The 25,315-nt window shown below is 45.2% G+C and overlaps 2 protein-coding genes and 1 long non-coding RNA gene across 3 annotated transcripts; all 3 read right to left on the bottom strand.

The window, feature by feature from the left end:
* Positions 1-1,145: 1,145 nt before the first annotated feature.
* On the bottom strand, positions 1,146-3,048 carry LOC101763475 (uncharacterized protein DDB_G0271670). Its single transcript, XM_004978660.4, has one exon. The coding sequence runs from the start codon at positions 2,724-2,726 to the stop codon at positions 1,557-1,559; it is 1,170 nt and encodes a 389-aa protein (XP_004978717.1). The 5' UTR covers positions 2,727-3,048; the 3' UTR covers positions 1,146-1,556.
* Positions 3,049-11,241: 8,193 nt separating this feature from the next.
* Positions 11,242-13,293, bottom strand: LOC101762797. The gene is made up of 3 exons (XR_001393300.1): positions 13,233-13,293; positions 11,747-11,884; positions 11,242-11,416 (listed from the first exon to the last, which is right to left on the bottom strand). It is a non-coding gene; the product is annotated as an uncharacterized LOC101762797 (long non-coding RNA).
* A 2,159-nt stretch (positions 13,294-15,452) lies between these two features.
* On the bottom strand, positions 15,453-16,314 carry LOC101762398. The gene is made up of 2 exons (XM_004978658.3): positions 16,250-16,314; positions 15,453-16,134 (listed from the first exon to the last, which is right to left on the bottom strand). Exon 2 carries the CDS (start codon positions 16,120-16,122, stop codon positions 15,775-15,777), a length of 348 nt encoding a protein of 115 aa, XP_004978715.1. The 5' UTR covers positions 16,123-16,134; positions 16,250-16,314; the 3' UTR covers positions 15,453-15,774.
* Positions 16,315-25,315: the final 9,001 nt, after the last annotated feature.

Raw genomic sequence — 25,315 nt, 5'->3', positions numbered from 1 at the left:
CGGCCTCAATGTTGTTCAATTTCAAAAGTTCAAAATTCAAAAAGAAAAAACACATCTGGGCCATCCAGCAACATCCGAAAACGAGACGACCTTGCAGGGGCCGGCCCCAGATTTGTCCATGGCTTCCATACGAGCAGGCAGCAAAGAAACAAAACAAAGCGCTGGATCGAGTCGATCCATCGCCGGTAGCTGCTGATGCGGCATTTATTACGAGCAGATCTCGAATCGGAGGGAGGGCCGGGGTCCCCGCCGTACGTCTGGGTGGCTCGTCGGTCAGCTCGGCCGGCCCTCACGAGGACGGCGACGAGGACCTGCCATGGAGAGGTAACGTCGGCGTCGCCCCGTCGCCGCCGCCCACGGATACGAAGCCGACGGGTCACATGATACGGGATACTGTATACCGTATGCCTTCATTTCCACCGCTCACGCAAAGCACGCGCCCAATCAGCTCCATCCTAACCACGCGATCAATTAGCTGGTGAGTAATTAGACCACTGTGCTGAGGACGCATGCAAGCAGTACAGGAAGCAGCATGTCTCGTCGGCGGGAAAGGGACGGGCGACGGATCCGCGCATGCAGCTGCCTACTGCTATTATCGGCCGGCCGGTCGCCGTCGCTCACGGCGCAGCCTCACAGCCATAGCGCCCGGGAAACAGGCGACGCAGCTAGCTAGCCAGCAGCGGTCGGTCGGTGAGACACGACGCCGTTGGTGGCACATCGTCGAGACAGCCGCGATTAACAACACCAACAGGGACGTGGGTGAAAACGACGGACACCTGCGTCCGGCGGTACCTTGAGACCAACCATGCAAGGTCGCCGCCACCGGCCTCGTGCGGATCTGAAGATACAAGCTTGGATTAGAAATTCTGTAGCCACGATAAGCTGCACTTGATCCGTGCTAAGGTCTTGTTCAATTACAAGGGTTACTCCTTCCTCATCAAAAAGAAAAAAAAATACAGGGAAAGATTGACCGAACGAGACCTACTATGCTACATGGCAGTGAGTCTTCGTCTATGGCGGCAGGAACGACTAGAGGTACAGGGTGTTAGAGACGAACGAGGACGCAATGCAACCACGGAGGAGAGTCCACTGGCAGGGGTGGAAAAAATAGATGGGAACCAGCAGAAAAGAGATATGGGAGGAAGTGACATTACAATGGACGGTTGGATTGAGAGGATAATGCAGGAAAAACATGTGACGTGTACTTAGATCAATGTACAGATGCTTTTAGCAAAACACTGCATTTAGGAGGAAAAGTAAAATTACAAAAGCATTGGTGTGTATATGTGCATTGTTCTTTAAGCTAGCTAGCTGCTACCACACTGAAATAGAGTGTCAACCGTCTGCCTCTCATCAGAGTCACAACGCTACAATTAATGCGTCGTGCATCAGATCACTCCGAAAAAATAAAAAACGAAGTCGTAATACACGATGGAATGCTGAACTAATTTGAAGCACGATCCACATCGAAATCGAGTGCTCGTATTAGGCTCCTGATTGATCCGTGGTAGCACGTACACGGAGAATCAAGTGCGCCGCGGCCTGTGCAATGGCCGTCACCTGCCTTCTCCGTCATCCACTTCCAGATCGGACGATGAGCACGAAGCACCGGCACTCCCGCCGCCGCATTGCTCCTCAATGCACGCAGCAGCAGCAGCAGCTGCTGCGGCAGTACCAGAAGTAGTAATAGCATCGCCGCCGCTACTGCTAGCGCTCGAGCTGCTGCTGCTGGTGCTGCACGCCGACGTCGTGGTCGTCGCCGTCATCGTCGCCGTCGTCGTGGTGGTGGTGGTCGTCGTCGTTGCCGCCGCGGCGCTGCTGCCGGTGGCGAGGCCGACGAGCAGGTCGACGAAGGCGCCGACGATGAGGGCGTGGTTGTGCTTGCCGTTGATCCGGAGGTACCAGAGCAGCATCTCCTGGAGCGCCGGCCAGTCGCGGAGGCCGTGCGCGGACACCATCTCCTCCATGGACGCGCGGAAGTCGCCGAACGGGTCCTCCGAGTCCAGCGCCACCGCCACGCTCTCCTCCACCAGCGACGCCGACGCAGGCGCCTCCTCTTCCTCCGAGTCGGAAAAGGAGTCGGGGTCGTCGGACAGTACTGACGCCGCCGCCGCCACCTCGGACGGCAGCGCCTGCTGCTTGGGCGCCTCCTCGTGCGGCGGCGCTAGAGTCGCCCGAGCCGCCGTCCTGCACGGAAGCGGCGGCGACGGCGAGGCGGCGAGGATGGAGTTGGAGGCCGGCGCCGTGCCCGGGCCTGCGTCGAAGAAGAAGCGGTCGGTGGAGGTCCGTCCGAGGCTGCGGATGACGGCCTCCGACCACTCCTCCGACGCGGTGGTCGTGGAGAAGCTCCCGTCGTCCAGGCCATCCTCCACCTCATCGTCCCCGCCCGCCTCCCAGCCGTCCCCGTCATCGTCGAAGAAGAACCTGCACGAGTCGGTGGCGTCGAAGTAGACCGAGTTGACCATCTTGTACATGTTGTCGTCGCCCCCCGCAGCCGCGGCCTTCCTCGGCGGCCGAAGCCTCCCGGCTGCGGCGGTGGGTTCGGAGGAGCGGTGGCGGCCGGCCGTGGTGCATGGCCGGTAGTCGTCGCCGTCGTGGCGCCCCTGGCGGCGGAAGGAGGCCGTCTGCGGGCTGGCCGCGCAGGAGGGCCACGACCACGGCGTGTCGGCCGCGGCGAGCTTGGGCTTGGAGGAGAAGATGGCGGCGAGGCCGCCCTTCCTCCCCATCGTCGTCGGCCCCGGTTGCCGGCTTGCCGCTTGCTCGCCGGCGGTGGAGTATTGAATGGATGTCTGGTTGGATCAGTGGTGACTGGTGAGTGAGTAAGCGAGGTTGGAAGGCTCTGGATGGAAGCTAGCTGGAGGTGTACGCCTGTAGAGAGAGAGAAGGTGGTTGAGGGGAGAGAGGGAGGGAGGGTGGTCAGTGGTGCCGGTGGACGGTGATGCTGCTGCCTGCTATGCAAGCAATTACTCAGAGCTGTGTGGGAGGGGGAGGGGAAGAAGATGGGGATCGATGGGGCCGTGCCTCATGTGCTCGTATTTATGTATCCTCTCTTGAGTTCCCACCTCTGCAGGGCATGGAGGGAAAGGGACTTCCATTCATTCACTCATGTCATGGGGATCCAGCAGGTGTCACCGTGTACTCTGCCTTTGGCCGGGCCGGCCGTGTGGAAGAGATCAGAGAGAGACGAGAGGGCGTGACGCCATCACGCGCGATGCCCAAACAGCTCCATCGCGTGGAGTAATTGAACTGAAATTACAGGATCAAATGATCCATGGTTCTGCATTTCTTATTAGAAGAGTATAGTTGTGATTAAACTAGTTCCAGCTAGCTCCTGCATTTCATCAGAACGGTAAAGAGAACAGAAATATAAGAAGAGCATAGAACGGTAAACGAGCTGCTACAATCTAAAAGAACAACATGCAACGTCTACTGCTGCTGAAGATTCCGGTCCCCTGTTTCGTTCCAGCGCGCACGCAGGGAGGAGCTGAGGTGGCATGGCAATTGGCAAGCGTAGCCAAGACAAAAGTGCATCGAGGTGAGAGTGTTTTTCTTTTGGGGGGGCTATATGTTTATATACTCCATCCGAGGGAGTCGCAAGCAGGCTTATTTTGCGATCATTTTGTCAACAAGTGAAGTACTTACTCCTAGTTCTAGATGAACAGGTGCTTATTTTAAAGGTTTGACTTGCCCCATGTGGGCATAGCCTATGCGCCCTTCGCAAACTCTGAGAAATTCCATTTCGGTTGTCCTTTTCATATCCTGTACCGTTCGTTTAAAAAAAACATTTGGAAACTCTGAATTCGTTTTGACTGTCACTGTTCAAGAGGGGGTTAGCACTTGCAAGGTTGGTGATGGAGCCGAACGATGCAACGGCTAGTAACAGGGCGGCATGCATTTATGAACGAGATGCCGTGCACGAACCATACGTCCATACGGCATTCTCGTTTGAATATTTCTGCTGCCAGAGAGTAAAATATGTTGGTAGAAGCAGAAACATGCATGAACTGCGCATTGTCCCGTCAGACTTGAGGCACCACAGGTTTTTGTGGTACAAGAAGGAAAAAAAGCTTACAGATTTAACATATCTTACTGATTTCCTTTTTCATACTACATAAAAAGGAACAGAACTTAATTTTCCTTCGAGTTTATCTATACCTCAAACGTTTGAGATTTAGGTATCTCTCAACCACTTTTTTTCCCATTCGATTGGAAATTCAGATTTGTTTCTCTCTCCCCCTCTCCTCTTATCTTCTTCCCCCAATGCCACCTCCGTCTCCCCTCTGTCTCCCCCGAGCTCCTCGCCACTCCCACCCCCGCTGGGCTCCGGCGGCCTTCGCCACCTCCGCTACCACCGACCAACCGCCGTTGATGCTAATCTCTTAGAGCTCAACACCCCCGCCGCCTCCACCACCAACCGGAGGTCCCCCGCCGCCCGGTTCTAGCGGCGCTCAAGCCGCCTCTGCTCCACCGCCGTCTCTTCCGCCTCCACCGCCGGCCGGCGAGCTGCCCCCGGAGCTTCCTCTACAGCCGGAGATGGAGGCAAACCACCAAACCCTGAAACCGCAAAACCCTAACCCCAAATCCCCAATGGATCAGCTAAAAGTGATTGAGACAAACTCAAAAATCAAGCATTCTCTTTTCCTTATACATCTAGGACCAGGAGTGGCATGTTGCATTGTACCAGTAGGTGCTACTTGAGCATCACAGAGCAGTGGAGTCTAGAAATAAATAGAATTAATCATCTTCAGCAATCAGCAGGGACGATTAATTAAGCTACCAAAAACCGCATTGATTAGTGCTCGCTCGCTCCTAGTACTACTAGCAGCGGTATTAAACTTCTGCCTGCCCATGCCGTGAGAATCAAGCTACTAGGCCGATTGCTGAATGCATGCACAGCCCTGTCGCGTTTCGTTTCATGCGATGTGCATCTGGTTCCCCCTGAATTCCCGGCACAAACAGACGAGGTGTCCGTGCCTAGCTTTATTCGGCCTTGAAGCGATCTATAATGGTGTCCCGAGAACCATTTCTTCCGTGGATTCAATTCAGAGTTCTTCCTCTCCTTGATCGATTCCATCGTGCGATCCCATCCGATCGGATCCGCTCGAGAGAGCAAGAAATTCCTTGTCCCTCGCGATCATCATATCATCAGTTTTGGTTGTTCCTGCCTAGCAACAAGCACCTCGATCCACCAAGCCAACGAATTCAATTTTAGGAGATGAAGCAGATTCCGTGCGCGCCAGCAGCGCTTCCAGCCATTGAAACCCCCAGCCCACTCCACTTCCTCCGAACTTCCATTTTTTGGAAAGTCTCGATTCCCACAATATTCCTATTTTGAAATATCATAACTTATGCACATAACTTCAACACATAAATTCATTCTAATAATTTCTTTTAAGATAATTTTTTAGCACAACTTTGATACGACTTATGCGTACAATTTATATGTCCAATTTCTAAAGAACAACTTTAAATTTTTATTTTTATAAATTTATAACTTATACACATGATTTTTATGTATAACTCTTTCCTAACAACAAATTATGTAATAAATTTTGTAGTACAGCTTTTCTAATATGCACAACTTATGCGCATAAATATTTATCATAACTTTTACAAGAATATTGTTAAACAATTTATACATCTAACTTGCACAATATTTACTTAGGTACAAATAGTATGAAAAATAATTGAAGAAAAAAAGGAAAAAAAACACACATGCGCAGGTGAGTGTGCAGCAGCGCATAGCTGTTCTGTGCGGGCGCAGCACGCCAACACCGGCACGTGGGCGGGGTTCGGACCGCTCGCAGCGCGCGCGCGGCATCGTCTCTTGAGGGCAGTTGATGCATGCGTGCGTGTCTCTCCAAGACCCCAACGCTCAACACGCGGAGGCCGCCGGTCGCCATGGCGCCATGGCATGATACGATCGTGCCAACCGCCGCCATGCACGTGGTCACATGCATAGTTGACCATAAGTCCATAACCATATGTACATGTACTTACTATATAATACTCGTAGCATGCAGCTACTGACGGTGGAGGAAGATGAATGGGGAGCAAAGCAAAATCATTTGTACGGTACGCACACGTACACCGTATCAGCCATCGCAGCAGGAAGCTGAGCTGAGAATTCGCAGAAGCATCCGGGATGATCAGAAATGGACGAAGGCGTTCGCTGTGGCGATCGATCATTGCCACAGAACGGCGACGCGTGGACCATTGACTTTCATGCTTATACGTCCATATACTCTTCAGTGTAGAAACAGACTCGAATGAACAGCGCTCTGTATTGATCACCGATGTACAAATTATATACAAGTACAGGACAGTCCCTATGTAACTAACTGAACGATTCTTCAGGAGCCTGGCGTGCATGGCGGGGTGCACGTGAAGAATCGGAAGAAGTGCAGGTAGTTGTAGACGCCAGCTTAACATTCAGTTCTCCAGTTGCCGTCGCACTGTCGGTACACGAGAGACCGGTGCCATGGTCGGACGTGACGTGCTCAGGTTGTTGCGCTCGCACATCAGGCGCCATGCTTGCTGCGGATGCGGTGAGCTTTCTACTTGGAGCTATGCGATCGAGCATAACGTCAGCTGGAACGAGACTGTATATTATATTGTGCACCGTGGCGGGCGGCCGGCCGGTGCACAGCAACGACATCAGCGACAGGAGCTGATGGTATGCGTGGCTCAAAGTCGTTACACCGCGGGCTAGCTATAAAAGGAAAAAATCGTTACCGCTTATTGGGTCAAAGTCGTTACACTGCGGCATGAGATTGTGAAGACATGTGCCGGACGTGACACATGCCAGAGGTCGTGTGACAAACTGACAGTGGCCCGAGATCGGCTCCACCGCTCTACGCAGTAACAACCTGGGATATCTTTTGCTTCTACACGACCTTTTAGCCTAGAACGAAAAATATATAGTATAAAATTAATTTTAGTGAAAAGCATTAACAATTGGGGAAGGTTCGCGGTTCAACTCCTGGCATCTTCACTCCAATTCTTTTTTTATCTGCATATATCTAGAATTTTAAAATCAATTATAGTGAAAATAATATCAACAAATGGGGATGTAGCTCAACTGGTAGAGCATTATGATATAGCTTTCTAAAGGTTCGGGGTTCAACTCCTCGCATCTCCACTCCAATTCTTTTTTTTATCTGCATATATCTAAAATTTTAAAATCAATTGTAGTGAAAATAGTATCAACGAATGGGGATGTAGCTCAATTGGTAGAGCATTATGATAACGCTTTCTAAAGGTTCGGGGTTCAACTCCTCGCATCTCCACTCCAATTCTTTTTTTAATCTACATATACTTATAATTTTAAAATCAATTATAGCGAAAATTGTAACAACAAATGGGGATGTAGCTAGCATTATGATAAAGCTTTGTAAAGGTTCGGGGTTTAACTCCTTGCATCTCCACTCCAATTCTTTTTTTATTTGCGTATGCCTAGAATTTTAAAATGAATTATAGTGAAATTTGTAATAAAAGTTGGGCATGTAGCTCAATTGGTAGAGCATTATGAAAAAGCTTTCTAAAGGTTCAACTCATCGCATCTCCCCTCCAATTCCTTTTTTTTTTATCTGTGTGTACGAGGTAAGTTAATTGTTAAGCCTCAGCAGAAGTGAGGCATGTTGCATTGTAGTATTAGCTATAGGTGCCACTTGAGCATGCATCGAAAAGCTAATGGAATAATGTAGAGTCCCATATATCCATCCCCACGATAGATCGACACGTTGAGTAGCTAGCTAGCTAGTCTCATGCAAATTCAGCAGGGGTTAAGCAAAAACAGCATTGATGTGATCAGTGATCGGGTTCCCTGGATTCCCAGCCGGCACGGGTGACGAGCGACGATGATGATGCTCACAGACGAAGTATCCATCACCCCCTGCAGAGGGAACACAGTACCTGATGTCTCTGCAAATATGCACCAGGCTAATAACGCCCTTGGCCTGTGCTCTGCTTCTTGCACTCGACCGGGTATCCATCTCACCAACGTTAGCTCGACACGCAAGCTAGTTAGCTAGGCCGGCCGCCATGGCGCCAGGCCACGATCGACAAAAAGCACGCCGAGTGTTATTCCGTTCTCTAGTCGCCGTCGCACACTGTCGCTGCACCAAAAACCGGCCGGTGCCTGTGTCGGTCGTCGTGGCGGCGGCCGGCGGGACGATGCCTCAGCGATCTCGATAATAAACTCATCACTAATCGTAGTGTTATCCAATATATGCGCCTCGATCTGTCCCGCACCTCTTGCGCGCGGCATGAGCTTGTCGAGACACAGGGTCGCGTGATAATGGCGCATTTAGCGTAGCGCAAAAAAAAACATTATAAACTAATTATAGTGAAAATTGTAATAAATGTTGGGGATGTAGCTCAATTGTTAGAGCATTAAGATAAAGCTTTATAAAGGTTCGGGGGTTCGATTTTTGCATCTCCAATGCAGTTTTTTTTTGGTTGGGAAATTTGTATTTGCGTACACCTAGAATATTAAAATGAGTTATAGTGAAAATTATAATGAAAATTTGGGGTGTCATCTCATCAAAACCAAGAAGGCAACTATTTGGAGGATATGCAGATTATCTTGACTGCCTTTTAGCTTTGTTGGACTATTTGGAATACAAGGGACGACGAAATAGTTTTCGATAAATGACAACTTAATTTTTTTTTTGACAGAAATATGATGTAAACTTAGTTCTCAACCAAACGCGGTGCAGCGTACCAAGGAGTTATTGGGTCGACAAAAAACTCGTCCAAATAAACTAATATAAGCTTCGAAATAAGGGAAAATGGAACTAAAAATGAAATAACGGAGTGGTTACAAGGTTGGAAATGAGAACTATCCAGGGAGTAGTACTCACTTTGCATTCCATATATACTACTGTGTATCATGTAGTGCTCCCTTCATCCTAAATTTTTTTAATTTATAAATATTATCAAAACGATCTACAATTTAAAACGGAGGGAGTAGCCGGGTAATTTCGCTCTCTTATTCGTCGCACGGTCACGACGCTACAGGAGGAAGCTGGCGCATGCCTTTGTGGGATGCATGTAGTGGCATGATGTTGGACGCGATTCGTTGTCGAGTCGCCGTCGCATGGTCGCTGGAGATGAGAAACCGGCCGGTGCCTCGTCGGACGACGTACGTACGTACGTGTGCTTAGGTTGTTGCGCTGACACATGTCAGAAGTCAGGCATGCATGCAGATTAATTGCAGTAGTGATCTTTTCACTTGGAGCCATATACGCGAGCAGGTAGAGTATAAAGAGTTGATAGGCTGTATGGTGAGTTGGAGAGATATACCGTCAGCTGTGACGCCGGCAACATTGTATATAAATGGACTTGCGTGCTCGTGTCCAGTCTAGACTTGTAGACTCTGGTCGTAGCCGGCCGGTTGGCGGTAACATCATCTGGGAGTCGACGATGGAGACGTACGCGCGAACGGGCAAGGTAGTAATGCTGCTGCGTGTTACGCCAAACTTAGCTCAGACTAACGCTTGAGGCAGTTGGAGCATGTCCTGCATTCATCACTTGTTACACTACGTCATGCGAGATTAGAAGAAACAAAATGGAAGGACAGATTGCAGCATGCTCACTGACCACTGCTTTCAAAGGGCCAAGCTTGTTTCACCCGTGTGACTGTGACTGTGTATGGATCAGTTAGCTTCTCGTCCCGATCCTTTTAGTTGGGCTAACTTCAACCTTATTCTCCCTCGGCCCACAACGTACTAGTACCAACAACTTTATTGGGCCTCAAAATTCATTCTCCAAGTATCCTATCCATGTACCCACTTTTGTGGCCTTACCGGCCCGGCCCTCAGCAACGGCTCGTCGGATGGGCTCGGGAAGTTGTCACCGGTGATTAATTGATGATGACTGCAGGTGTGAGAGCCTGAGAGCCGCCAGTTGCTTCTCCCGCCGGCGCCGGCCTCCCCGTTGGCGTTGCTGTCCTGGCGGCGGCATTGTCGCAGTCGCAGGCTCGCGGTGGTGGCGCCCATCGATCTCCCAGACCGCGAGCCCGATCAGTAGAACGCACCCATCCAAATCCAAACATGATCGCCTCCGCAGCTCCGCTGCGGTTTGTCAGAGCGAGAGCCTCAGCCTGCGCTCAGCAGAGAGCCCAGGCAGCAGGTGCGTCGCGTTTAAAACACGGCCGGCCGGCACGGGCAGCCGGACATTGTAAGAAAGGCTTTGCAGACGCAGGACGGCAGGGCTGTGATGGAGCTTGAAGACGAGGTGACGTGGAGTCGACGACTCAAGTAAAACAAACCTCTCGGGCTTTATGCTCCCCGTCCTCCTCCAGGCAGCACTAGTAATTACTCTCCCCCAGCTGTGCGCATTCAAGCTCACCTGTTGTAATTACGACCTCTTTTCCTCAAAGCCAAGTCTGCTGCTGGTGGCGTGGCAATGGCGTTCGACACGGCCAGCAGCATCAATGCCTGCCGTGCCTTGAGAGCCCTTGACGCGGATGCTTGCTACTTCTTCGTGGCCCCCAACACGGACGCCACCCTGTGTGTTCCTCTGTTCGCGCGAGAGATTTTCCTGGTCCAGCTGCCGCACCGCCACAGACACAGCTTTTTCTCTGTGGCCTTTCGAGCCTCGTTGGGTTGCTTGGCGCAGCGAGACCAGCAGCTAGTCCCGGCCGGCCTCAGCATATCTAATTGCAGAAATGCAGAGCACTTGTAATCTCTGCCTTGATGCCGGCCGTTTCCTAAAATCTGTGGCACTTGATCGATCTGGGCACTTGCATTGGTTCTCTGAAGATGACACTGCTTTTGTACAGGAAAAGGCCCGCGGCCATTAGTGGGCGATCGTTCGCCGGGGGACTGTTGCGGCGAACAACATACATACCGGGTAACAGCGAATACAGTTTTAACTCAAGCCCTAAATGGCACTTATCCATCGACCACTGCATGCACGCACCAGTAGTTTCCGGTTCCTGGTCGGGCTTCTATGCATATGTTCCCTAGTCAGGCTTTTATGACGCCGGTTCAGTTTTCTTTACTTGCATGCGTACGATTCTCTACGTTTCTCGTGCTGTCTTCTACTCTGCTCGTGATTTCTCGGGACAGCGCATGTGTGGGTGAATGAATGGACGGGGGATTGTAAGTTTGACATTCATATGCATGCAAAAGCTACTATTTTATATGATATTTTTATGAGTTTAATCATTTACCACTTGTGTTTGGGGTAAAAAAAAAACAAAAGCTATTCTAACAGGAGTAATGCATCATGCTATAAATAAAACCATGCAAAACACCTTTATATTAAAAACTGAATACATTGGACAATAAAAAAAAAGATTATCGTCAGCCATGTTAAATATAAAGACAGGATGCTTGTCCCTTTTTTATGAAAGACCAGCATGATTTCGTCAAGCACGTAGAGAGAAAGTTCAATCCTTAATAATATTCTGCAAAAAAAAAAGAAGTATGACTCAATGAGAGAAATACATGCACTTCCAAAAAGAATTTGTCGATAAAAACTTTCTATTTGAAATTTTATCTACCCCCATTCCGAGTTTGAACATTGTATACATCTAAACTTTTAACCTGCAAATCAAGAGCTTCCTATTTGAATGTTAAAAAACTTTTAAATCATGAAGGCAAGTTATTACTTTCAATCTAAATTAACAAAACTTTCTAATTGGTTCTTAAAAACTTTGACCCTACTTAAAAATAACTTTGTACATCAAACATTGAGTGCATATCAAAATCTCTTTGCAAGTCAAAAAGATACAGACCTTGAAGCTTCAAAACAATGAGACTCAAGAATACTGTCACATCTGCCGACTTAACAAGATCCATTTGGTCCTTGTTCAGGTTCTTCAGTAAAATATCTGACTAGCCTAACTTCATATTGTTAATAAAACTCTACAACTCTGCATGTAATCAGGGAAAAAAATGAGAAACCCAAATCAAAATATATCATGTGCATCAAAAAACACATTATGCCAAAAAACAAAAGCGCTGTACAGGCATATTCGAAACTTTGTATTCTCGGCTATAAAACTCTATAATTACAGATAAAAAACTTCCAACCGAATAAACTTTCTAAAATAAAAAAGGCTTTATGCTAATGGGTTCAAAACTTTATACGAACTGATAAATAACTTTATACCAACAGATTAACCACTTCATTTGAATTAATAAATCTATTTTGAATTACAACTGTTGCCACTGTTCTATTATGTGCTACATAACTTCAGCACAAAAAATGACATGCAGCTCACTTTTACTCAATGAATTATGTACTAATCAACTTTATCTAAAATTTAAAAAGGCATCAGCTATCGAAAATAAAACTTGCTGCATCTCAATGAAAATTAAACTTTTAAAGCATATATTCAAAACTTTGTGCATATAGCTTTCAAGTCACATGCTAAAATGTTTGTACTAGGAATTCAGAAGCTTCCAAATCCTACATTCAAAACTTTATACATATCTAACTTTTATGTCACATATCAAGATCTTTGTACCTGAAATTAAAAACTTTCATATCTCATATTTAAAACTTTCTGCCTCATGCTTTAAAGTCACATGCTAAAACTCCAAACCCATCAATTGAAAACTTTGAATGTAGATACACACAAAGTTTCAAATCATGTGAAAAAAACCATTGGTAAAAGATTCCAATATAGTGAACCCAAAAAAATAAATATTGACGTCATGAGATAAAACTTTGAACACCTAAATTCAAAACTTTAAACTGATATGGCTAAAACCTTTCATGTCATGTCGGGGAAAAAACTTTGGGCGTAGATATTCAAAACTTTGGATTCAGATAGTTAAAACTTTCAAGTTCATATAAAGAAACTTCAAGCATGCCTTTTATTCAATAATTATCTACTGACAATATCATATTTGGCACACAATCTTAATATAACTTATAGCTACAGCGCACACTCATGGACAAATCACAAATATAACATTAATATTTTTATGTTATCTTAACAAAAGAACCAGTTAATAACACCTTCTTCACACTTTTTCACATTATTGGTTATTGAGAGAAGTATTAGCAAAAGACTATATAAAAACACCAGTGCTGACAAAAAATCCGAAAGCACAAAATGATTTCCACATTTCAAATGGGTAAATCTGAACCAGCATTTAGCAAGTAAAAAGGCCAACATGGCTTGAACAAACACCTACAAAAATGCGATTAAAACCACATCAATAAACATGATGCGCCTCAAATCGAACCACCACGAGGTACAACAGACTCACCTCACCTCATGTGGACTTGTCTGTGCACAAGAAATTGCACAGATGTAAGTGAATCCTGCAAAATAAACTCAAGGAAAAAGAGAAATCAGCAACCTGATGCATCACCAATCGAATCATAAAGAAGTCCTCAAACTGCATGCAGGAGGGTGTCCTCGCCTGGAATGCACGTCTTGCAGAAAAGGAATCGAGTGGATTTGAGGTGCCACCACCTCTAGGCCAGTCGCCGGCTCGCCGCTCGCGTCTGTCCCTACAGGATGCCACCTCCGATTCTGGCGCTCTCCCTAGCAGCCCCAAACCCTAACAGCTCTAATCTCTTTGCTTTTCTGGATGCGGAAACTGCGCCTCGTAGTGCAGCGTTAGGGGATACTGGGGGAGATCGGGAGGAGGAGGGCATTGGAGCGGGCGAGCAGAAGTGCAGGCCGGGCGAGGGAAGACTGGGGGAGACCGAGAGGCAAATGGACGCAGTGTAGGAGCGGAAGAGATAAGGTTGCCCACTTGCCCGTCCCCCACGTGAAAGCAAGCAGTTTGCGCCGCGTGTCCATTCGTGCGCACGCGCGCCGAATAAGGATTTTGGAAACGGCCACCTGCATGTCTAAACGAAGGAAATAAATCTTTTTTTTTCCGAATCGAAGGAAATAAATCTTGGGGATTTCTACTCGGGTCCTAATGTGTAATATGGCAGGTTTCTTCTAGGATATTTGTTAGATCTATATTTTAAAAAATCGGGCGTTGTGAGTGCTTCCAAAAAAACTCTAGAGTAGTTTAGATTTTCAGTTAATTTAGGTAAAGCTATTTCGATTCATCATGAAAGAACGGATAGTTTCTGTGTGAATAACAAATGTTTTGGTAAGGCAATTAAATCAGGAGTTAAAATGTAGTGGCATGTGTGTGTACCATATTTTTTTTTGAATAACATAGTTTTATCAAATGTAAACAATCTAAGCAATTCCTGCGATGTTATCGAGATCCAGTTACTATCAAAATGTGTATTTAAGTCCGGCCGACTTGGTGTGCCATTGTGGCAAAGAGGCCATGTGTTGCATGTCTGAGATAGGGAATGTGAGTGGATTTATACACTGGAGCCCGGTTCTTTATTCATTCCTTAATTCCTCATCCTTAGATTACGATGAGAAGCTAAGAGGAAGCGATAGAGCCGGCGCGAGCGATCAGCGCCGACGAGCACCGGTGACCGGAGGAGAGTTGCATCAAGTAGAGTGTTGAGTCATGGACCGTGGCACTGTCGGAAGAAGATGGTCCCGTTGGAGGCTTCCGATGGCTGCTGGATTGAGGCAATGAGGACAAGTGCCACCTATTTATGGCCAGTAGGGGTGTGAACCGTAAGTTATTTTTTAGTTATGTTAAACAAGTAGAGGCATGTGTGTGATCCATAAGTGTTTTCTACTGGGTAAGGCATATCAATAGTAAACTAGTAGAGATATTCGAAAAATCAAACAATCTGAATTTATACTTAGATGTGTTTCAAAAAATCAAACAATCTGAATTTAGCTCAAATCGCGAGAGCCCCACATATTCAAAAACAAATGGTTGTAACAATCAATATTTGGATTAATTAATTTGAAGGAAGGATGAAATAATAAACAAAAATCTGACTAATATCTATTGATGGGTGGGACTTAGACGATGCTCCGACAACTTCTAGTTGGAGTTCCTTGGTGAAGCTAGGGTTTCACTGTTTTGGCTTGGGTAGTTTTTGTCGGGGCTAGAAAGAAAGCCTGGGATATTATATTGGCTTGACAATGGTGGTGAGTGTAAGATGAACAGCCAAAGTAGAGTTGGTGCCACCTGTCGTGGTGGCAGAGAAAGGCGGGTTGGGAAGGTTTGGCGCCAGGGGAGGCTCATTGGAGCGGCTAAATTAGCATAAATCTAGTGGTTAGTGGTGGTTGGTGTGGGAGGCACGGTAAGGTGGAGATGAAGATATCAAAGAATAACGGTACAATTTATACTTAGATGAGATATATTCAAACTATAGATTACTGTGACAATACATGAAAGAATATTGGCTATAAGTTATTATTATACGAAAGGATATTGATAGTATGTATAGCAACCACACCACATGTGGTTTTTATGAAGGCAACTTTAACTAATTATTGAATGGCTTGTTGATCTTTCTGATCAGTCAACATCAGCAAACAGATGTCTTAAAGTCTAAACTCTTATGTGCATGTAATACTAGCCGGTTTTAAGCAAATCATCTCATTAAAAAATAATTCATAGATTGCTCACTCTTTATTTAAATAGAGCATTGTCATTAAAACTAAAACCATTACCACAACAGCACGAACCACCTGCAGTCGCATGGTACCCATACTACGGTAAGCAACACAACAACGTCATAAAGACAACAACTAAGATCAGCAACTATTCTACTAGCCTACACATAACCAAGTAGGCTATGTCCGTCCAGTGGATGATCCAACGGCGATCACTCCCCCAGAGCGCCTCAAGATCAGTGCCCGAACAACCTGAGCTAACCATCCGTATGAGCATCACTGGACGGGGCACGGCGGCCGGCCTTCCTTCACTTGCCCTTGCCGCGCCTCTTGTCGTCTCCGGCGACGCCACCGCTGCCGCCGGCGCAGTGGAGGAGGTCTACGAGGGAGGGCTGCTTGCAGTTGATGCAGGTGGGGAAGTCCTTCTTGGCCACCATGCAGTACATCATGCACCGCGTGCAGGCGCCGATCACCATCGGCGACTTGCTCCCCGGGCTGCCGTCCGACGACACGCACGAGCTCGGGGACGACGACGAGTCGCTGCCGTCGCCCCCGTCCACCTCCATCCTCCCAGCCGGCGGCGGCGACAGGTGCAGCTGCAGCTCCAGCCTTGCGCCCCTCGCGCCGCCGCTTCTGCCGCCGTTGCCGTTGCTCATGGCTCGCCTACACTGCACGGCAAGATTTGCAACGGTCAAAAGATCGACTAGTGCTTGGTAAAGAAGGCATGCAAGAGAAAGAACAGAAACAAGATCGAGAAGTCCAGCCATGGCAGAAGTTACTTACCTGAACGTTGAGAAGTGAAGAGGAAGCAAGGAGAGGTGCGTCAGGCTTGCAGCTCTGGTATGTGTGGTGGTGGGGCTTCAAGGGGTTCCAGGGCCTTGTTATATAGGAGGATGGAGGAAGGAAAGGTCAATGCTGTTATTTACTTCGTATAAATACATAGAAACAAAGTTGCTCCTCTGGCCCTTGCTATCACTTCCTCCCCCTCTCTCTTTCACATCTCATTTATGCTTCTGTCCCTTTTTATGTTTTTTAGAGTACCATATGTTAGTTGCAGTACATAATTACATGTATAAATTTTGGTCAACGAATATCTCGACTTAGCTAGAGTGGCATTCAATATTTGTGATGAAATCAAGTTATAAACCGAGGGGAAAGTGGTATCTTACGCTTAAGGAGCAAAAGCGGCCGTGACGCTGGTAACTGAGACTTACGGCTTTCACATAAGTTCATAATTAAATTTATAGTGTTAGTTATACCTCATATATAAGTTCATAATTAAATTTATAATGTTTTAATTACATAATTATTTCATGAAATTTTGTTCAAGGAATATCTCAACTTAGCTAGAGTATATTCAATATATGCAAAATAAACCAAGAGAGGATACCTCATGCTCCAGGAACAAATCCATAATTAAAATTTATCATATTAGCTTTAGTAACATATAATTGTATTTAGAAATTTTGATCAATGAATAACTCAACTTAGCTAGAGTAGTATTCGATCAGTATCTCCTATGATATAAACTAAGGGGAGAGTACTAAAGATCAATGAATATTTTCTTAGCTAAACTAGTTCATTATTAGCAATATAAACCAAAGGAGAAAAAAAAACCCTCAAGCCCAGGGAAAAGTGTGGTTACCAAGATTTATTTCGGCTACTACCACGCAAGTCATATAAATTAATGAGCCTCCGACATCATATTTTAATTGTTTTTATCATGATAAAATAAAGGTTTGATGAATAACGTCTTATCATGAGTAGTATCATGCTTTAGTTAGAAGTATGAACGGAAGGAAGTGATTTTTTTCCTCCACAGGAAACCAATGCCAACGTAGGTTTTGGCAAATCAACAAGCTTATAATTGAATTAATTCAAGAGATTCGTGTTTCCTCCAATACTATTTTAGAAATCGGCGAGGAATATTATATTAACTAAACTGGTATTTTTTTAATGCTAGCAGTACCAGACAGCATGAGTATCCATTTAACAGAGCTATTGCCATAAGATTTAATAATCCCAACACCTTGAATAGTCTTCAGAATAGTAGATAATTCATAGCTATTGCCATAAGATTTGATAATCTCAACACCTTGCTTGAATGATCTTCATGAATAGATAATTCATAGCTATTGTCATAAGATTTGATAATCTCAGCACCTTGAATGATCTTCATGAATAGAGAATTCAGAATTCATGGCCTAGGTAGCCACAGAGGCTTAAAGGACTCCATCTATCAAAATAAATGTGCATCAAATGAGCCACTGGTTTTTCTGAATAAATGGATTCCAATAGGAGGTGTGCCACTTTAGGTAAATACATGCTTTAGGCCATGTTTAGTTACTCCCAACTCCCAACTTTGACACTATGCAAAAAGAAGATTCCCCATCACATCAAACTTGCGGTACATGTATGGAGTACTAAATGTAGATGAAATTAAAAACTAATTGCACAGTTTTGTTGTACTTTGCGAGACGAATCTTTTGAGCCTAATTAGTCAATATTTGGATAATAATTCACAAATACAAACGAAACGCTACAGTGTGCTACAGTGCTGTAACAGTAATTTGGCACCTCCCAAATTCCCCAACTAAACACGGCCTTAATTGAACGGCGATGCCGTGCAATGTCTTTGCATCGCAGGCCTAACACCTTCAATGCCCCCTTTGCCATGCAATGAAGTTATAGGAATCCAGCAGCACATTAACTTCACTACATTTGATGTCTCACACACAGCAAAAGCAAGCAAAGCAACACTCTAGTTTTTCCTTTCGGTTCAGAAGTTTTTATTCCAAAAAAAAAACAGGTGTGTAAGTTGTGAAATGACGTCTCACCAGTCACCAGCAAGCTTTGAATCGGAGATCCATTGCGTTGCAGCTTTGGTTTCCTGGAGGAGCACGTATCTTGCTAGTATCTAGCTGCGTGCAGCTCTGCTCCTCGATCTCTTGCTGATGAAACGGGGGCAGGCTCTGTTCGTTTAGTCAAGTAGAAGTTTACTCTTGCCAGTGTGATCTGACAAAAAGCTTTCGCGGCATTGTTGGGTTGACTCAGAGTAAAGAAAAAAGGAACAGCACCTGACAATACCAGAGATTCTGCAGCTTGTATTATTACTGCATTGTAGAGCTGATGCGACAGGAAAAGTGTATTACCTAAAGAACAAGATCAGATGAAATTAGGGCAGCTATAACGTTGGCGAAATCAGTTTGCCAAGACAATAATTTAAACGTGAGTTGGTTCCGATCCTATAATGTACTGTTAATGGCAAGATCAGCTTCGATAAGATTTAGATCCAACACTTGCAAAAAACCAAGAGTTGGTTCCTCAAAAAAAGAAAAACCAAGAGACCCCTGCTATTTTAAAGACATGAACAGTGTACAGCAAAGAGCCGAACTGGCCGGGAGACGCCTGCCTGCGCTGCAACTGCGAGCGCAAGGCAACGCTATAAATCCGTGGCCAGTCGTGCTCGGGTATGGGATTCCACGACAATGATTTCGCACTCGAGACGAGGGAGAGACCTCACACACCTGCTGCTGCGCGTGCTGCTCCCATCTTTAACCTGTTTCTGAGATGGCGAGATGATCCATGAACTGAGCCCACTGCAGTGACAATAAACCTAGCTAGTATTAATTAAAGGGCGCGGTCAAAGGTTGCACTCCCATCACGCAGTAAAAACCAATGCAAGTACAATGGCGATGCAGTAAGTGATGTGGATCAGAAGTTCAGAGCTGCTGCAATTCATTGCTCCGTCTCAGTTGCCTTCAAGCCCACAGGTTCGTTCAGGAAGTGAGAGAGCATTTGCTAGAATGTTAGTGAACTGGTAAGTACGGCTCCCTCAGTTCCAATTTATAAGTCATTCCAATTTTCTTGGAGAGTCAAACTATTTTATGTTTGACCAAAATTATAGAGAGGATCTAAGAATTTATGGTACCGAATAGATATACTATGAAAATATATTTAATGAAGAAACTAATGATATTTATTTGATATCATGAATATTAGTACTTTATTGTATAAATTTAGTCAAATTTGAGATGTTTTGACTCTTCAAGAAAGTTGGAATGACTCATAATTTGGAACGGAGGGAGGGAGTATACCAATGGCATGATGATCTGATGATGACATAATGATTGATCAGCGGTTCAAAACTAAGGGTAGGGACCATACTAATAGAGTTGTATAAGACATTTTCAGTAGGAACACTCGATAGTGATGATGTGGAGACGCAGAACAGAGTTAGGTATAAACCCATGTGCCCATATATACTAGAAATGTAAACACGCTTGTCAGATTGATTTCTTTTAATTCCTCTTGCAATTGAGCTATTAAGGTGGGGATGTGTAGGCAGTTTCTCCATCGCTCGAAGGGCAAACTGTTGTCAGCAGGTGGAGATATTTTTTTGCCCTTTCCAAATAAATGCGGCAGGGTAGAGCTCGGCAAAGAATATGATTTTGTTACGGTCGGATCCTAGTTCGGCTAGCCTTCTTTGGGCAGGAAGCAGGTCGTGCCCGACGGGCGGGCATCACGTAGTAAAAGGAATGTCACGCTGTTTGTGCTATGGGCTTTGCTACCGTAGACTGTACCATGTACCCTACCAGTGTTCCTTCTATAATTTTTTTTAGAACTGTCTTCCTTCTATAATAAGACTAATTCAGCAACCCATGCTCTCGCACGGCCAAAAAAATTAAAAGCTATTGTATCAGAGAGTTATTTAAAAATTAGACCCCTAGCTAATAATCAAAATTGTTTATGCATGGTTCTCTATTTTATTTAATATTCTAATACAATACTCATATGAAATGTGTACTTATCTTTGTCAATTTTATTAACTTTTAATTAGTAATTACACATTACACTATTTCATCCACATTCATACCTTTTCATATTGCATCACACCTCCATATATTGTGTTTAACATGAAAAATCGGTATTTTTTATCGCTTCCTCCCATACATGTACAAATGGTCATCCATCATGCATTTATACCTTAACTTATTCTTTCTATATTAACAATGATAGAAATGGGTAATTTAGAATTATATACTGGTTTACTTTTGGATATTTCTCTATAATGAATGTGCAGATACTTAGATTAAGATTCAGGTGTTTACTTTAGGTTATTTTTAATAACGAGACATATGTGGTAATTTATATACAAATTTAGAAGGATATTTTAAGTTCTTTTTAATAATGATATGTATGGGTAATTTAGATAAATACTATTGAGTTACTTTAGATTATTTTTTTTATAATGGTAGAGGTAGATAATTTAGATATAGGTTTAGGGGTTTACTTTAGAATATTCTCATAACAATATTTATGGGTAATTCTCTAGAAAACATAATAAACCAATGGCTATGATTATTAAAGTTTACTGGATTAATGGCCAGATGTTTCTGATTTTTGTGACAATTTCTAAGATTTATCTTTTCTTCTAGTGTGTCTTGTAATTATTAATACGGAGCCTTCAATTGAAAAAAATGAGGCCATATGGCTAACAATCAAAACCATTACCTTGAGCGCTCTCTCTCTCTCATTTGTCAAATATTCTAATAAAATATTTGTATAGATATAGTATTACTATCTTTATCTGATTATGATAGACTTTAGTCAGTGATTACTCTATCACCTTTTCATCCATGTTTATAATCTTACTTTTTTTCAATTTGCACCACAGGTATGCACTTCAATTTAATAGATCCTAAGTTTGAGCTATATTTTAACTTGGAAATTTATATTCTCATCACTTCCTCTATATATTTATAAATGGTGACACATGTCATGCATATATATCTTAATTATTATTTTCTATAGCAATAATGTAAGAAATAGATAATTTATAATCAAATATTGGTGTACCTTGGGGTATATTTTTAATGAAGGTGATTTAAATTAAAGTTCAGTATTACTGTTATTTTTAATAATGGCACATGTGGATATTTTGATGCAAATTTAAGGGGTTATTTTAAGTTATTTTTTATATGTTAGCGGTTGGATAGTTTAGATGAAAATTTATGGGGTTATTTTAATTTTTTATAATGGTATAAGTGGGTAATTTAGATGAAGATTAGGGGGTTACTTTAGTTTATTTTGTATAATAGAAGAGGTTGGTAATTTAGATATAGATTTAGGGATTACTTTAGGCAATTTTCATAATGGCAGAGGTGTGTAGTTTTTTAGAAAACGTAGTAATAGATCCAATGGCTATGGCAAATTGATGACTAGATGTTTTACTTTTTTTTTAAGAATTTCTAGAATTTCTCTCTTTTTCTAGAGTGTTCACCTAGGATCCTAGGTGGCTTCATGTGGAAGATTCAAAAGAAGCCTTCAATTAGCAATAGTAAACTAGTAAGATAGCTTCTTCATATTCCAACCTAGTAGCAGCCTAGCCCGAAAGCCTTCTCAATTAAGGGCCCGACAACGGCCTTGCACATAGGCTGTGGACTGCCGTTCGTTGCTAAAAAGGATAAGCCTTTAGCTATTCGCCACAATTAGGAAACACGGAAACCTTTAGATCGACTTTGGATGACGGGAAAGGAGAGGTAAAGTACATGGTGTCTTGCTGAAGGTACACCACTGAATCTTGCTTCGGCCACAAGTGTGTTGACATATGTGTGCAACTACAATCCAATGGCTGAATAGTTGTCCCACCCACTTCCATCTCGTTTTTGTCCCACCCGCCTTCATCTCGTTCTCGTCCATTTCTCATGCTCCGCACTCATCTCAAATAGTGAAATACAGCAAGATTACATGGATAGAAACACCAGTCTTTTATTTATCCACACTTTACCCACACTTGTAGCTTGAGCTGCGAAGTCTTAGTTCGACTTGAGCTATGGACATCTAGGCCTAGAAGCCCATAGTACATAATTGTTGGGTGCATGGCTCTTTTTTGTAATTATTCTTAGATCACTCGTCACATCACAAGTTGGCTATCAAATCAATTGAACTAGTCAAACTTATTACAATTCAGTGGTGGCACCAGATTACTTGATCCAATAGTGATAAATTCTACCAAACTACAAATGTCTCTATAAATCACAAGAACAAAAGCTACATCGATCACACTTCCTTCTTATTTCTTGTATCATATATATTCATATGTGTATCAAATGTCAGCCATGAAAAGAGTGGTCCTCGCCGCTTTACTCCTCTTCATCTTTTGTGCCAACAAGCAATCAGTGATGGCAGCAAAAGGCAAGCACCAATGCTAGAGAGGTGTTACGTAGTAGCATGGCATGTGATAATGACGGATGAGGCTGGTGTGGCCGTCTCATCGATGGTGCACTACGAGAGGAGTTAATACACATTGATCGGATCACTTCAACGCGACAGTGGCAAACTACGTCAGCAAACAACTATATATCAACCACACGTCCATTTGTCCAACTAATATGTGGCATCTTCTTACCATTGTATCATCTCTAGTCGTGTGTGTTGTTGCTACCCCAAAACTTGCTGTTACAGTATATTAGGCAACTCCGGATATAATTAATTAGGATTGATTGTAATTCTGGGATAACCTTCCTTATCTCTAGGAGAGGCTACTTGCCCTCCAAGCCATGTTCTCCTATATAATCAGCCCAAGGGGCTCAAGCAATATATCCCACGCATTATACATAATCTTTCATGGTATCACGAGTCTAGGTTGCAAACTCTAGGTCTCCGGCTTCCGCTGCCATCGTGCCGCCCCCGGGGAGATCAATCTCCACCGGGAGCAGCGCCCTCGTAGGATGCGCAGCCGATCCCTCTGATCCGCCGTGCCGATCGTAGTCAAGCACCAAGCAGATCTAGGCCACGGCAGCCCCCGACGGTGGCCGGTGCGCCTCCAGGTCGCGCCCTCGCGGCGGCGGTTGCCTCTCCAGGCCACAACGGCACCCGGCGGTGGCGGGCGCCCCTCCAGGCGCAACCTGGCACCGCCCCCGGCCGCCCTGACTGCCCCGACGCCCCGACGGTGGCGGGCACCCCTCCAGGCTGCAGCGGCACCTGGCGGCGGCGGGCGCCCTCCGATGAGCGCCCGACCGTGCGGGCGAGCGCTCTGATCGTGACAGTGAGCGCCCGATCGCAACGGCGAGGGCCCGACCGCGCGGGCTAGTGCCCTGACCGGCGCATCCGACTGCCCCGACTGCTCCGTCGGCACCTCCGACCGGCGCATCTGACCGTTCCAACCAGAGCAGTCTTCGACGCCCCCGACCGCCCCGGTGGCGGCGGGTGCTCCTCCAGGCAGCAGCGGCACCCGGCGGTGGCGGGCACCCTCCGACGAGCGCCCGACCACGCGGGCGAGTGCTCCGACCGCAACGGCGAGCGCCCAACCGCGCGGGCGAGTGCCTCGATTGGCGCATCCAACCGCCCCGACTGCTCCGTCGGCACCTCCGACCGGCGCATCCGACCGCTCCGACCAGCGCGGTCGGAGGTTAGACCGGTTCTCCGTGGGCCTCTTCCTGCTGCTACTTTTTTTTCTTTTTCCCGATCAGAGATCGGGTTGCGTCGCCCTGCCGTCCCGTCGTCACTTCATCGTCGACACTCCGACGACGAGGTTGTCGTTGCGCCCTTCAGGCTGCAGAGGCACCGCTTGTGATCAAGCCATCCTCGTCGGCGCCGCCGCCTTTTTAAGGCGGTGGCGCCACCCATGCTGCTAGTCCTCGTCACGCTGGCTCTCGGTCTAAGTCCGCACCTATTGTCGCACGCTCGTGGACATCGCCGCCGATGCTGCTGAAGGAAGATTCATTTGCGCTCTTTAGCTGCACCATCTACCATCAGGCTCGGCTCATCGTCTTGCTGACCCTGTTGACAAAAAGCTACTGCTTTTGTGTATTCGAGTGCCTTCACTGACGCTTCGGACCCGCGCCCTCCTCCATGGCTTGGATCACACCCACCTCGACCTCAGCTACTTCGACACTAAGGGGCTACCATCTGCTTGACAAAGCTTTTCGGCTCCCATTCCAGCCACAACATCTGCGACGCATCAACGGTTGCGACTGCGTGGGGGAAGTCATCTCTTCGGCTTATTCTCCAGTCTCATCATCTGCGCACTCCCATTGTGACTGTGGGGGATGTTAGAGTATATTAGGTAACTCCAGATATGGTTAGTTTAGGATTGATTGTAATCCCGGGATAACCTTCCTTATCTCTAGGAGAGACTACTTGCCCTCCAAGCCATGTACTTCTATATAATCAGCCCAAGGGGCTCAAGCAATATATCCCACGCATTATACACAATCTTTCACTTGTTTGATGCATCTCTTATCTTTCCCATGTGGATCGTTGTATCTTGAGTCCTTCTCTTATTTTTAAAAGATTTTTTCCTTAATTATACACATCGATGTTGACCAATTTCTCTAACTACATACTCAAATTTGAACTTTGAACATGCAGTCAGACTCGATCGAACTAATAAGTTTCTTCTTGATACTTGATAGTAAATTTTCTTTCCTTCTGCAACTTATATTGTAAGTTGCTAGGGCATCTTAGATGAATTAATTCTAGGTACCGATTGTTGTCCTCGTAGAAGCATAAGAATGTCATTCAACATATTTGACGTGTTTATTTTATTTTACAATACTATTTTCCATTCCATTCGATTTGGGATGCTAGTACGGACCATAAGGAGACATGCTATGGATGGTGGGTTCATTGGTTTGTATTCTTTAGGAAATATTTGGTTCAATACAAACTGCAAGCTCTACTGCATATATAATCAATCTATGTTGGCATAATATGGATCCACAAATATAATATTGAAGATCTTTCTTTTATCACTAGTCAAGATGGTCATTTAAAGGAGTCTAGACGAATGTGGTGATTTATTTTAACTTTATTTTGGTATCAAGTGATTAAAATTGACTGACT

This window comes from Setaria italica, chromosome VIII, assembly GCF_000263155.2.
Source record: "Setaria italica strain Yugu1 chromosome VIII, Setaria_italica_v2.0, whole genome shotgun sequence".
NCBI classification, from domain to species: Eukaryota; Viridiplantae; Streptophyta; class Magnoliopsida; order Poales; family Poaceae; genus Setaria; species Setaria italica.
The sequence above is the reverse complement of the archived record's forward strand: the minus strand, read 5'-3'. Positions and strand labels throughout refer to the sequence as shown.